This window comes from Phocoena phocoena, chromosome 17, assembly GCF_963924675.1.
Source record: "Phocoena phocoena chromosome 17, mPhoPho1.1, whole genome shotgun sequence".
Classification (NCBI taxonomy): domain Eukaryota; kingdom Metazoa; phylum Chordata; class Mammalia; order Artiodactyla; family Phocoenidae; genus Phocoena; species Phocoena phocoena.
Window position 1 is genome coordinate 10943707 of NC_089235.1, and position 14213 is coordinate 10957919.

Consider the following 14213-nt stretch of genomic DNA (forward strand, 5'->3'; position numbering starts at 1 on the left):
CCCCCGTCCCCTGCATCGGCAGGCAGACTCTCAACCACTGTGCCACCAGGGAAGCCAAAACCACAGACTTTTAATGTTGTGTCCATACTGGCTCATCAGTTGCAACAAATGTGCCACACTAATACAAGATGTTCATAACAGGGGGAATTATGATCAGGGAAAGAGGAGATATATGGGAACTGTCTGTACTGTCTCATCAGTTTTCTGTAAACCTAAAACTGCTCTACAAAATCAAGTCCATTAACGTATTCTAGCTTTTCAAGAAACAATTCGTAAAGGTAAGCTAAACCAAACCAAACGACAGGTGATACCAGGAGAGTGGGGTTCCCTAGGAACCCTCAAGAGAATTCTATAATTTGTTTTTTAATGTGAGGATTACTGTACTCAAAAACATAGTTTTCTTTTGTAGTAGCCTACAAATAAAACAATAATGTACAAATATTTCATATTTTGCCCAGAGAAAAATATAACAACATTAAAGAACAAGTGAGAAATTATGATACAAGTAAGGAACTTATTGAAGTGCCACTTACCCCCAAGGAAAAGAGTGAAAACATCACCATACTGCTTTTGAAGAGTAGTCATGAAACCTAGGGGATCTTTTTGTAATTTCAGGGCTTCTCCAAAGTAAGGAAGCCAGCCTTTTATCAATGGAGGTTCACCAGGTCTCCTATAGAAAAAAAAAAAAAAGAGAGAGAGAAATTAAATCATTCTTATTTTAATACCTATGGGTCATTAATCCAGTCTAGACTGGATGAATTGTACAGTTTTTTTTCAGTTATTTTATTCAATGATTCGTATATAATCATAGACACGTATTTATTGAGCCCCTCCAGTGTGTGTGTGGCTCTGGGGCAGACAGTTCAGTTTACAATTTCTGGTGAGCAACTTTTGTGAGAAATTGTGTCTTGTGAGGCCCAAATGGTTGGCTGAAATGACAGACACATTCAGTAAACATTTTGTGTTTGAGCACTCTTGCTGTGCTCTGGGGGTTAGATGTCAGGTAGTTTAGTTGCCACAGTAAAGCTCTTTGCTGTCAGATTTCAACTAGACTGGAATTACATAATTAGAAGAGAGGAGATTAATAATCTTGAAAAATCTTTTATGCTGTTGAGAACAATAAGAACTTCAACATTATTTCCATGAAGGGTGTTTTGTTATATTCTTTTATGATGATTTTTATTCAAACTACAAATAAATAGGAATATTTGTTAAATTTTACAAGATAACTCTTTTTAACATATGAAGCGTGTTCAGTGAAACACTGAAATACTGTGAATTAAAAACCAAGTTTCTTCTTTTTTGACCTATAATCCTAGCAAAACTGGACTGCAAAATTTCTTCCTTGGGACTTCCCCGGTGGCGCAGTGGTTACAAATCCGCCTTCCAATGTAGGGGACATGGGTTCGAGCCCCGGTCTGGGAAGATCCCACATGCCGCAGAGCAGCTAAGCCTGTGCGCCACAACTGAGCCTGCACTCTAGAGCCCACGAGCCACAACTACTGAAGCCCGCGTGCCTAGAGCCCGTGCTCCGCAACAAAAGAAGCCACCGCAATGAGAAGCCCGTGCACCGCAACCAAGAGTAGCCCCCGCTCGCCACAGCTAGAAAAAGCCTGAGTGCAGCAACGAAGACCCAACGCAGCCAAAAAATAAAATAAAATATTTCTTCCTAGTCATTTATTTGGTGAACTCAATCTGATTTAAAGTTTAAAAAAAGATCCAAAGCCATTTTATCCTAGAAGGGATTAAAACAAATATTCAAGAGAACTCTGATGATTCTCTATCCCATCTGTGAAGATGACTTATACTACACAAAGTACAACCCATTTTGATTAATCACAAGATATTCCAAGCTCAGATCTAATCAAAGGTCAAGATTATGTTCATACTCAGCATGGAATTCTATGTAGCTAGATTAACCCTATCAGAAGCTTCTATTTTCCCACAACCTAACATGGTAGAATTAAAGTTAAAAGAAAAAAAAAAAAAGAAATATCAGATTTTTCAGGGGAAAAATAAACTGAAACAAAATAAATCCAAGGTGTGATAGAAATAAAGGAAATCAGTATCAAAACTTTGCTTTCTGTTTTTAGAGGACAGTTTATCTTTATACTAATTTACAAAATATATGCTGTTGTTTAAGTACATATACTTAGAATAGGAAGACAGGAAACATTGCATAGAAACGTGCATCCTATTCTTCACCCCACTCCCCACGATTTTCTTGAATGTAACTTGAGCAACGAAGACTTGCTTTTTTGAGAAGTATAAAAGTGTACCAAGAAAACACTGTAACAGTTAACTTTAGGTCCAAAGATTGATAAATGAGAAAACACTGCACATATGACTGGAGAGTAGATCCCCAGCCATAGCATGTAGGCTCTTCACCAATGACTCTTCCAAAATCTGCAAGTGATCTAGTTCACAAAATTTCCTTTCAAGATATGAACTCTCTTCCGTGGCCTACTTTTACTCTGTTTTGTTTAATGTTACTTGAATGTTGCATTGTGACAGAGATTTTGAAAGGCTTTTTGTCATATCATTATTTAATGCACCTCATTTCATCCTCTGTGCTCTGTCATGCGGTCCAAAGTTGTACTCTTCACGGGGTTTCTGAGGGGGTAAAAGATGGAGCTCAGAAATCCAGGGGAATATGAACTTAACATTCAAAGTGAGGGAAACACATTAGGAAACCATTTTATTGTTACCAAGATGAAAGGGTCATCATTCCTTTCAGCTGTGCTCATTCTGGCAGAAATAAGCCTCAAACTATTAAACACCATGTCACAACTGTGCATATTTTCAGGAAAAAATATAGTACTAGTTCAACTTACGACCCATCGAAGACAAATAACAGAAATCTGTCTTCATCAGTGTATTTGTAAAAATTATTTAGGGAGGAAAGACATCACCGTAATGAACCAGAAAGGCCTGCTGACACCTGGCACAGCACAAATACTGTTATTTGTCTCTCTCATGCTCTGTGACTTTGAAAATGAAATACCGACTGCTCACTGCTGAGTGAAGGGACAGGATGCTTACTTAACACTTATTGGTGGTGCTCCAGTTCCAAAGCTTAAGAGGAGCAGGTCATGAAACAATGGAGGGTAACTAAAAAACTCCCCCCACATCAATGGTCCATATCCCTCTTTTTCCCACTCAAACAATAAACACTTCCTCAAATATCCTCTTTACTATTTAACAGACCACAAGGACATATTCTGTAAATTATACAAATTAAAGCTTACAAAGGTTCTCAATGAGTAAACCCATGTTCTATGCATAGAGCACTGCATCACTGCTCGCAAGGTCTTCCTTACAAGTTGTAGGACACATCTTAAAGTTTATGCAACGTGTCAAGTACGGTCCAAACTTGTCTGGAAGCAAAAAGTGGAGAAGAATCTAAATACGTAAGATAGTTATAAAATATAAAAGACATTTTAGACATCTTCCTTTGGTTCAAAAGAAGCACATAAAATTTAAGAGTGGATCAACACAGAATACTTGGTTTCTAATGACATATGAAGTTCGTCTTTCGGCTACACCTTTCGTTAAATAAACAGGTAGAAGATCTGACCTGTCACACATTGTTCCTCTAGACATTTAAAGGCCAACACTTTCCAAAACAATCTATACTTGTCAAAGTAATTTCTTTTCCATTTTTCCCATGATCATTCTAGGCTAGGAATCCCAGTTATTGAAATAACCTCCTAAGCAAGTAGGGAGCAACCTTGATACATGCACAGCAATCCAGGAAAAATAAAATTACGTGTTGATTAAAAATTGATAAAGACTTAATATATTCGTATCAGGTCACCTAATATCTGCGATGTTACCTTAATAATTTTTTTATTTTTCCTAATTAATAAAGATTTTCTTTGTGTGGGTGGTTAAAATTTCAGAAACTACACAACTGAAGGGCGTTGCAGTAACCGAAGATAACACTGACCTTTGGAACAAACTTTGCTGTTGAGCGAGAGGCACTTTGGAAGCTGCTCTGTTTTATGCCTCCTTGACTTACTCTGGAAGCTACTTGACTGGAAATGTCATTCGCCTTACAGTGTCTCTTAGAACTGTATTCTTGAAACATCCTCTATTCCTCCACTATGTTTTGGCTCCAGTTGGGGCACCGGGATGCCTAGAAATGTTCCCACAACTCTGGAGAGTTAAGAATCAACATGTTCTTCAGGATACTGGTGAGAGGGAGCCTCACTGCAGGGCTGTGGATGGAAGGTCCCTAAGGAGGAGTGTATGAAAGACGTGTCTGAGCCTTGGCGTCCTAGCAGCCTCAGCAAGCGCCCAGGTGCAGCCAAGGAAGCGTAGACACACATGCTTTGCTCTCTCTGGAAACCAGGTGAGTGACAGCCAACGGGAGCACTTCAGTAAGGGATACAAAGGGGGAGGACCACTCCCCAAACCCTAGCCAGGAGGCACCCCCAGGAAGCAAAGATGAACAGCATGAACATCTGTACAACAGGACTCACCAGATCAACAGAAAGGAAGGGGAAGAGAGAACCCCAAATCTCATTTAATCTTTGTATAAGAGAGACCAAGTTTTAAACAGGAGGTGACCGAGCAACTTCTCACTGCAAATATTCAGTGCTTTTTGCCATCAGCAGAAATAGGGGCTTGGAAATTTGAGTTCAGTTATAAAGAATTAAAGTTACATTTCTGCACATCTGACCTGTCCTGGGAAATTTTAAATCCCAATGCTAGCTATGTGTAGACAGATGCTCAGTTTCTTCCCCTGAATGAGAATAATAATATTCAATTTAGAGATTTACCAATCAGGCTGAGGCAGAGTATTTGATAGTAGCTGGTACACAGAGCCGGGTTAGTTTTCTTGTTGTTTGTATATTGCAAGCAGTGCCTGGAAGTGGTTTCGCTCAGCCTGGACTCTTTGGTTTGTCAACCCTCCCTGCTTATCTATACCTTTCATGGAGCTGCTCAGGGTTGAAGCATGGACTTCCCTATCCTTCCAATCACTGGCTAAATGAAGTTGTTAAATGCCCAGATATACAAAGACTCGGTAACTTCAGGTGAACAGGCCCGAAGTCTCTGCAAAGAGCTGACTGTCTCAAGGCAAGAATGATCATTATTCCGAACAGCTTCACCAGGTGTGTGTCTGCTTATGATGAGGTTCTCTGGACATGACCTGGTCCAAGAGTTAATGAAATATCTCTGCATAAGATGCAAACAGGAATTTGGAGGGTGGGCATTAAGGAGAAAGAGAAAGAAAGGAAGTGGAAGGACAGGGAAAAACTAGTCAGGCCACATCATGCTAAGCTGGGACTCTGGGAAGGACCATGGCAGGATGCACGGCATGGCAGGGTAGGCTGCTTCCAGGAACAGGTGTGACCAATCTTCAACTCTAAGAAGCTGTTTGCTGGCCTGGGAGCCACATGGCCTTTTTCATCTGCAAACATTCATTATGAGTCTGTTGGACACACCACATAAACTTGTGTCAATGGCAGCTGAAAAAATTGAGGAGTTAGGGCAGCGCTGGGCTGAGGGACTCTACTGGGTGGGGGGAAAGGGTCAAGTGCATGTACAGGAGGCAAACACAGTGGGAAGATTGTGAGCCAGAGAGCACCAGCTCCTCCTCCCGCTTTGCAAAGAACCCTTTGGGTATTAAAAGGAGAATGAAAACCCAAGCTGCAGGCTGGAAGAACAATCTTTGCAAAACACACTTCTAATAAAGGACCAGTATCCCACATGTACAAAGAACCCTGAAAACTCAACAATAAGAAAAAAAGTTTAAAATGGGCAAAAGGTTTGAACAGACATCTTATCAAGGAAGATATGCAGATGGAAAATAAGCATATGAAATGCTCCACATTGTATGATATCAGGGAACTGCAAATTAAAACAACAATGAGATGGCTAAACTCAAAACATGGACAGGCCCAAATCCTGACAAGGATGTGGGGCCACAGGAACTCTCGTTGGCGGGAATGTAAAATGGTACAGCCACTCGGGAAGACAGTTGACTGTTTCTTGTAAAACTAAACATAATACCATACAACCCGGCAATTATGATACTTGGTATTTACCCAAGTGAGTTGAAATTTTGTGTCTACACAAAAAACCTGCATGCAAATGTTTTCAGCAAATTTTTCATAACTGCCAAAACTTGAGAGCAATAAAGATGTCCTTTTTTTTTAATAATCCAATTTTTAAAACTTTATTTATTTATTTATGGCTGTGCTGGGTCTTCATTGCTGCACACGGGCTTTCTCTTGTTCTGGCGAGCGGGGGCTACTCTTCGCCGTGGTGCATGGGCTTCTCATTGCAGTGGCTTCTCTTGCTGCGGAGCATGGGCTCTAGGTGCCTTGCTTCAGTAGTTGCAGCATGTGGGCTCGGTGGTTGTGGTGTACGGGCTTAGTTACTCCTTGGCATGTGGAATCTTCCTGGACCAGGGATCGAACTGGAGTCCCCTGCAGTGGCAGGTGGATTCTTAACCACTGTGCCACCAGGGAAGTCCCAAGATGTCTTTAAACTGGTGAATGAATAGGCAAACTTCTATATAAGTCCACGTAGTGGAATATTATTTAGCTATAAAATGAAATAGCTATCATGTCCTAACAAGACTTGGAGGAACCTTAACTACATATTGCTAAGTGAAAGGAGCCAATCTGAAAAGGTTACATACATTATGATTACAATCATATGAACTGGAAACAGTAAAACTATGGAGATTGTTAAAAGATCAGTAGTTGCAAGTTGTTAGGGGAGAAGGAAAGCAGAATGGACAGGTTGAACACAGGATCTTCAGGGCAGTAAAACTATTCTATATGTCACTGTAATGGTGGATACATGTCATGATACATTTGTCAAAACCCACATAATGTACAACACAAAAAGTGAACCCCAATGTAAACTTTACGACTCTAGTTAATAGTAAGGAATTAATGTTGAGTCAATTGTAACAAATGTACATACTGATGCAAGATGTTTATAAGATGGAAAACTATGTCGTTGGGAGGGTCAGGAGGAGGTTTGGGGAACTCTGCAATTTCCTCTCATTTTATTGGTAAACCTTAAACTGCTGTAAAAAAGAAAGCATATATATAATGAATTTTAAGCAGGAAACATATATCAGTTTCCATTTTTTAAAAAAAGTTAAAGAGATTTTTACAAAAGACAGGCAATTCTAGATTTTAGGATTGGTCAGTATGTAAATTGGTACAATCTGCAACTTTTTCTTTTTTTTTTTTTAAGAGTGAAGAGTTCTAGACACCAAAAAGTGAGAATATCTGCTGTGGATGATCCTCAACCATGTTAGGTCCATTTCTCGCTATGACCTCATAAGGAGCCATTGTAATGGAATTCCAAGCACTTATTTAAGACCCTGCCTGGACTAAGTTCTTTTGTATCTTTTAGCTCAGGAAGCTGGTTTTCAGTGACCTGAGGGACTTTGACCAAAGTTAGTTTCTTCCTTGGCATTGCAGGGTTTTTGACTATTTTGTTTGCTATTATTTTTTTTTCACTTTTCCTTTACTCTTTTTGATTTTTCTCATTTTTTAATTTCTTTTTCTCATTTGTCTTTTTTCTTTATACTGTTTTTCCCATTTTTTTCTTTATTAATTTTTCTCACTCCAAAAAGTCTGTTTGTTAATATTTGTTGTTTGTTTATCTTCATTTTTGTCTGGCCCTGTGCTTTGGTTCTATTATAAAGATCAGTTTTTCAGGTGGGCTTTGGAAGTGATTTTCTTTTGAAGTGATTTTGATCAAGTTTTTCACCAGCTTTTCTCAGTTTTAAGCTGACCTCCGGGTACTTTGTCTATGCAGTAAAAGGCAATCCGCTGCAAGGCCTCTTGCCTCCATGTCTGCCAAGGAGAAGGATGAGACCCATGTGGGCAATGACCACCGACAAGGATACCTTCACCAAGGTGAGGTGGCCCCGGCACATCCTGACTGGGAAAGAGGTGGCCGTGAAGGTCATTAACAAGAGCCAGCAGAACTCCTCGGGGCTCCAGAGACAATCACACAAAGTCAAGATAATGAAGGCCTTGGGTCACCCCAACACGACGAAATTATATGAAGTGACGGAGACGGAGGAAACGCTCTACCTTGTCGTGGAGTATGCTGGTGAAGGTGAGATGTTCCATTACCTGGTGGATCATGGCAGCATGAAAGAGAAAGAGGCCCCAGGCAAATTCGGGCAAAGAAGGTCCACGGTACAGTATTGCAGCCAGAAAATCCACCCCGGGTGCTGACTTGAAAGTCAAGGTTGCAGACCTTGGCTTCAGCCACGATTTCACCTTTGGCAGTAAGTGGGATACCCTGTGTGCCAGCCCCCCACCCCCTTGTGCCGTCAAGGCCAGAAGTAAGATGCCCTCACAGTGGATGTGGGGAGCCTGAGTCATCCTACAAATACACTGGTCACTGATCCCTGCCTTTTGATGGACAGAACTTAAAGGAACAGGAGGAACAGGTACTGAGTGGAATCCACCATATTTCCTTCTACTTGTCCACTGAATGTGAAAACCTGCTCAAGAAATTTCTCACCCTCAATTCCAGCAAGGGAGGCACTTTTTAGAGCAAATCACGGAAGTTCCCTGGATGCCTGCAGCTCAAGAAGGGGAAGAGCTAAATTGTATGGAGAGACTCCCTGACGGTGGGCTGAGCTGGTGGTGTCCACGGCTCCACCGTGTGAAGAAGGGTGAGTGGCAATGACACGATGTGAAGGTCTCCGCCCTGAGTCCTTATCCACAGACAGAGACACTCACCTCAGAGTCCACCAATACTTATTTCTCAGAGAAACTGGTTCACAGGACACCTTTAAGTGAATAAAGCAGTTAAGTAACCACAGGCACAACAGAATAATATTATTTTCCTTAAAGAAAATATGGGAATAGAAATGCAAAGACTCTAGTATGCTTTAAGATGTTAATGGTCACTATTTTGGGGTGGCGAAATTATAGAGGTTTGGCCCTCTGGTCACCTGACCTGCATGACAAAAACATACTGCTTTTGAAGATTATTTGTCATTGATTTTGTAGGATGTCTCTCAACCTGGGTTGTCTGATGTTTTTGCATGATTAGACTGAGGTTGTTAACATTTTTGGAAAGAATCTCACCGAAGTGTGCCCTTCTCAGTGTATTGTGTGGAAATTTAAAGAAGATGCTATTTTAGTGTGAACACGAAAGGCAGGTACAGTCTTCTAAAAAGCAGTCGATGGCAAAAGCTCTACAAATCAATCAAACGCTGATTCTAAAACTGAGCGCAACGTTTCCGAGGTTGGGGAGTGGGGCAGCAGCCTGAGGTCCGCCCTGAGGATGCACGCACCCCCTGCCACAAACAAACGCACCCCAAAAAGGAAGAGCAGACCCTGGGGGTCAGACTCTGTAACTGTACAAAGCATGGACACACTGTGCCACCCGGATCCCCCATTACTTCTTCCAGGGTCCAGGCAACCTGCCAATGGGGCAGGCACAGTTGGTTTCTGTGACAGCCGCGGGAGGGCGGGGTGCTCGTCACAACTGGGGTTGCAGCTGCTGGGTTGTGACAACCTGATAGACCCTTCAAGGCTTTGAAGGAAGAAGCCTTGCGGCACAGAGGACACTGTCTCTCCCCCCCTCACGAGACTCCAGTGCATCTCATGTGCACAGTTAGGGAACAGGTTGTTTCCCCTTGTAAATGATAAATCATACATGCTTTAGGACTCTTGATTCATATGCTGTACATGTATGATCTGCTTAATATTTGTTTACTGCAAGAATCAGACCTCCTGTAATCTCTTTTCAGGATGAACATTAATCCAACTCTGTCTAGAGAAATTATACAATTCATTACCATAAATAATCTCCATTGTACCCTGTGCTTAATCTTCATTTTTTCCCCAGTCCTATATAATCTTGCAAATCCACTGGTGCTGTGTGATTGGCACCTGGTGTTCACACAACCTCTGCCTCACAAAAAAATACACAAAAAATTCCTGGATAAAAATACCACTTTTCAGTCTATCGATGATTCTGTTCTCTGCTCTTTGGTTAACCTCTGTACCACTCTACGAAGATCTGTTAACTTCGGCAGAAACAAGACCTTTACTCTTGAAATGTTTTGGCTCTATCAGGATGGCAACTGACTTAAAACTTGACTTAATTTCCCAGTAGCAAAGATATTCACCATTCAAGCACTTTTGATCAAAGCATTAAATGTAATGGCAATGTAAAAGCAAGCAATGCTTAATGGTTACAAATTTCTCCATTGTTGGCATGGAGTCAGAGCAAAACTAATACGAACGTAACTAAATGTATCTTTACACCCTAGAGCATAACTCTTCAAGCCATATTCCAGTTGAATCTTTAACTGTCAGTTCATCTATGCAATTGTGTGATCTGAACAAAGCTTTGTCTGTATAATGTGCCTTCTAAACTCGATTCCATTAGCAGATTTATACTAATGCCTTGATCAAGTGAGTGATTTGTAGCTGCTTCTTTGGCTAAGAAGCCAAACCACATCCGTGTAGGATTTTACTCTGAGAGGTCTATGATTGAGGGTTTTTTTGTTTGTTTGCTGTGAGGAATGCCCAGGTTGGCACCATGGAATAATAATGTCAAGGCATATTTTATAAAACTATAATTTAAAACTTAATTGAGTCTCAAGCAGGCTTCATAATGACCACAATACTGGAATATCATTTCTTTATAAACTTGACCTTGGGCTAAGTAGGGCATAGGTCCAGCCCTCATCTGTTCTTTTTTTTTTTTTTTTTTTTTTTGCGGTACGCAGGCCTCTCAGTGTTGTGGCCTCTCCCGTTGCAGAGCACAGGCTCCGGACGCGCAGGCTCAGCGGCCATGGCTCACGGGCCCAGCCGCTCCGCGGCATGTGGGATCTTCCCGGACCGGGGCACGAACCTGTGTCCCCTGCATCGGCAGGTGGACTCTCAACCACTGCGCCACCAGGGAAGCCCCCTCATCTGTTCTTGTGTTCGCTGCTACACAATAACTCCTGATTAATCTTGCTACACTGTGTGGCTCAGATCTGGGTCTCTGCAAACTACCACCAATTTGGTGACTTTAGCCAATTTACTTAACTTATCTGTGCCTCAGGTTCCTCATCTGTAAAATGGACATTCTACCACTGTACTTTCCTCATATGAGAATTAAGTAAGTTAGTGCATGTAAAGAACTGAAGACAATGCCTTCAAATAGTAAACACTAAGTGTTAGCTGCTATCACCATCTTCACATTACTACTGGGGATTATCTAAAATATAAATATAATCACGGGTCTCTCCTTATTTCTCTTTCCTAAAAGTTTTCAATAGAGTACCAGTTTTTAAGACATTTTTTCATCTGCTAGCATACTTCCTTTATTTGCCTGATTTGGATTTTAGTTTAGGGCTGCCATATATGATTTGGTGGTAAGGAAATGGGGTGCCAGAATCACCTTCCTACATTTTTCCGGGCTTTATATTCTCTGAATGAACACACTCAGAAGAACAAAAGTGGCTCAGAAGAGCCCTGAATCTTAGGAGGAAGCTGGTCAAGAATGTTTAAATGGCCTAGACAATTCTAAAAGAGGGAAATCGATTCATAATGGAAAGTTATTTCAAGTCCTTAATTAAAATAGAAAACCATGCAACTGAATTTGTAATTTCTGAGATGATCAGTTGCTAATTTATTTTACAGACAGGATTTGATTGGACTCCATGGAGGAGATATCAATTCCATTAACTCATCATTTCTTACATTTGATTAAATCATTTGATTTTGAAACATTTAATAAAAAATCAGAACCCACAGTTTTGTGGAAACTAAATTATAACAGAGGACTAGCCCAGAGAGCCTTGGGAATGACAATATAGAGATCAATGCCAACCATATAGAAATGCATAGTCAAGTTATCAAATGAAATTTCATCAATACAAGCCTATGAAGAAACCAAGTTCCAAATTCTGAAGGCCAACACTAAAATAATCAAGCCCGGCATGTCAGAACCATAGGAAAGGTAATTCAAGGGTATTCTGGTTTGCTGAGGTGGGAAGCTAATGAAAAGCCTGAGGACCATATGCTACATAATGCAATAATTCAGAACCATATTTGAATATTGGGTAAAACATTAACATAGCAAAAGCTAATAGTATCTCTACATTTGTAATACAGCACACAGCACTGAGAAAGGCAACATTTTGCTCTTGTCATGAATTAGAGGGCTTTTAGAAAGGGAAAATACCATTCTTTTCCAAATACTGGTTCCTGACTTTGGCTGGTGATTTTAAGTCACTGCAGAAAAGGAATGTATGACTATTCCAGGAACTCCATCATCACTAATGTTAGAACATGGGACACAGAAGGCATCTACAGATCATTTAAATACAGACAATTCTAAAGTTGTCTTGAAAAGTCTAAATTTCTATTAAAGATAACCTTCTATATATATATATTTTTTGCAGTACGCGGGCCTCTCACCGTCGTGGCCTCTCCCGTTGCGGAGCACCGGCTCCGGACGCGCAGGCTCAGCGGCCATGGCTCACGGGCCCAGCCGCTCTGCGGCATGTGGGATCCTCCCGGACCGGGACACAAACCCGTGTCCCCTGCATCGGCAGGCGTACTCTCAACCACTGCGCCACCAGGGAAGCCCTCTTCTACATATTTTAAACATAATTATTGCAGTGTCCTTTGCTCACTTTTCTCCCTTTTATGTGCACCCTCCCACTTGTTTTCTGAAATCAATTTTCAGTGTTTTTACCATGATCATTACTTAGGTAGTGTTCAATTGCTTTGTTTCTGTGTTTGCCTTGTTTTCTGTGTACCCATCACTAATTCTTATCAATCTCTTTCAGTCCTCTCTAAAACCGCTCACAATATGGTTAGACATATGGTCCTGTAATTTTCATATAGCTCCTCTCTTATTTTCCATCAATTTTTATTTTGCTCCACTCAACAAGAGCCTTTCTTGACTTTTTCCCTTCCAGAGATTATTTTATTTCTACCTTAGATTTCTAATTTCCAAGAGGTCTCTTGTGCTCTCTGCTTCTACCTTATACAAATTACATTCCATTCTTGTTTTATAAATGCAATTTCTTCTGTTTCTAAGATTAAACATAGTTTTTTGAGGATTTTTTTCTGTCCTCGAATTGTCTGTTTCCTTGCTTTTCTTTCTGTTTCTTTGCCATAGTTTCTCTCTTTCATGATAGAAGCTTTCTTCAATGTCTCATGATCTTAGCTTTCTCTCACATTTGAACACAAGGCTGTGTGCGTGTTGGTGAGGCTGGTGGACTTCACCATATCATGACTGGAAAGGGGCCTCATCATTTTAATGAGCTACCTCTCTCTACCAGTTACATGGATGAGGCTGTATCTTTTAAGAATTCTAATTTTGCTTTAGGGACTTTGGAAATAGGACATAGTGTACAAATATATGCAAATACATTTCCTATAAATAGTTAACATTAACCAATTTTGAATTTGTCTTAATTCTAATTTTTTTGGAGATTATTGCCGAAGTCATTTGGAGTAATGTTTGCAGATAAAAAATCTTAGAGTTCATTTCTATTTATGGAGGTGAGAATAAATAGACAATATTATCAAAAAGTCAGAGAAGAGGAAAAGATGATGGGGTGTAGAGTTATGCAAGTTTTCAGTTGAAATTTCAGGGTGAAATAAGCGATTTTATTAGTTCACTGTACTGCTCCCCAAATTACTCTAACACTCCCGTAAGTTAGTTATATTATCTTATTTCCGGGGCTGCGAGGATTAGGGAGAATTGGCAGGGAGAACTGAGGTACAGATAGACTCTTCTTTTTCATTTGAGGAAGTGTGTGTGTGTGTGTGTGCGCATGTGTGTGTGTATGTAGGTGTGCACGCACACATGTAACTGTATTTGAACTAGGACCTGACCAAAGTGATGCCAATGTCAGTAATACATTAATCCTTTCCACAGACCACCCATCAGAAGGCAAATGTGTTAACTCTCAGTAGAATAAAAAGCATTAAAAAAAAGCAAAGACTCCAATCTCTCTCTTCTAGTTCCTCAGATACTTCCTTATCCCTCTTCAGAAAGAACTGGATTTTGGATTTTGACAGAACACTCATGCATCTATAGAAGATGTTTTTTTTTCTCCTCTATAAACAGGGAACAAACTGAAAAAACAGAAGCCACTATTAGATTTGTAATGACCACTCTACTGCTTTGAGAGCTTACAGGTAACTCCTCAAAACACTAATTTAATGATTGTTAATGACCGTTTAAAATTCATTCTG

General features: G+C 40.4%; 1 protein-coding gene across 1 annotated transcript in view; it reads right to left on the reverse strand.

Moving 5' to 3' along the window:
• CYP7B1 (cytochrome P450 family 7 subfamily B member 1) overlaps window positions 1-14213 on the reverse strand; it is a 181775-nt gene that overhangs the window by 25734 nt on the left and 141828 nt on the right. Inside the window, exon 2 of the mRNA XM_065895503.1 lies at window positions 534-670. Coding sequence (XP_065751575.1) covers window positions 534-670 — 137 coding nt within the window. The remainder of the gene's footprint in view (window positions 1-533; window positions 671-14213) is intronic.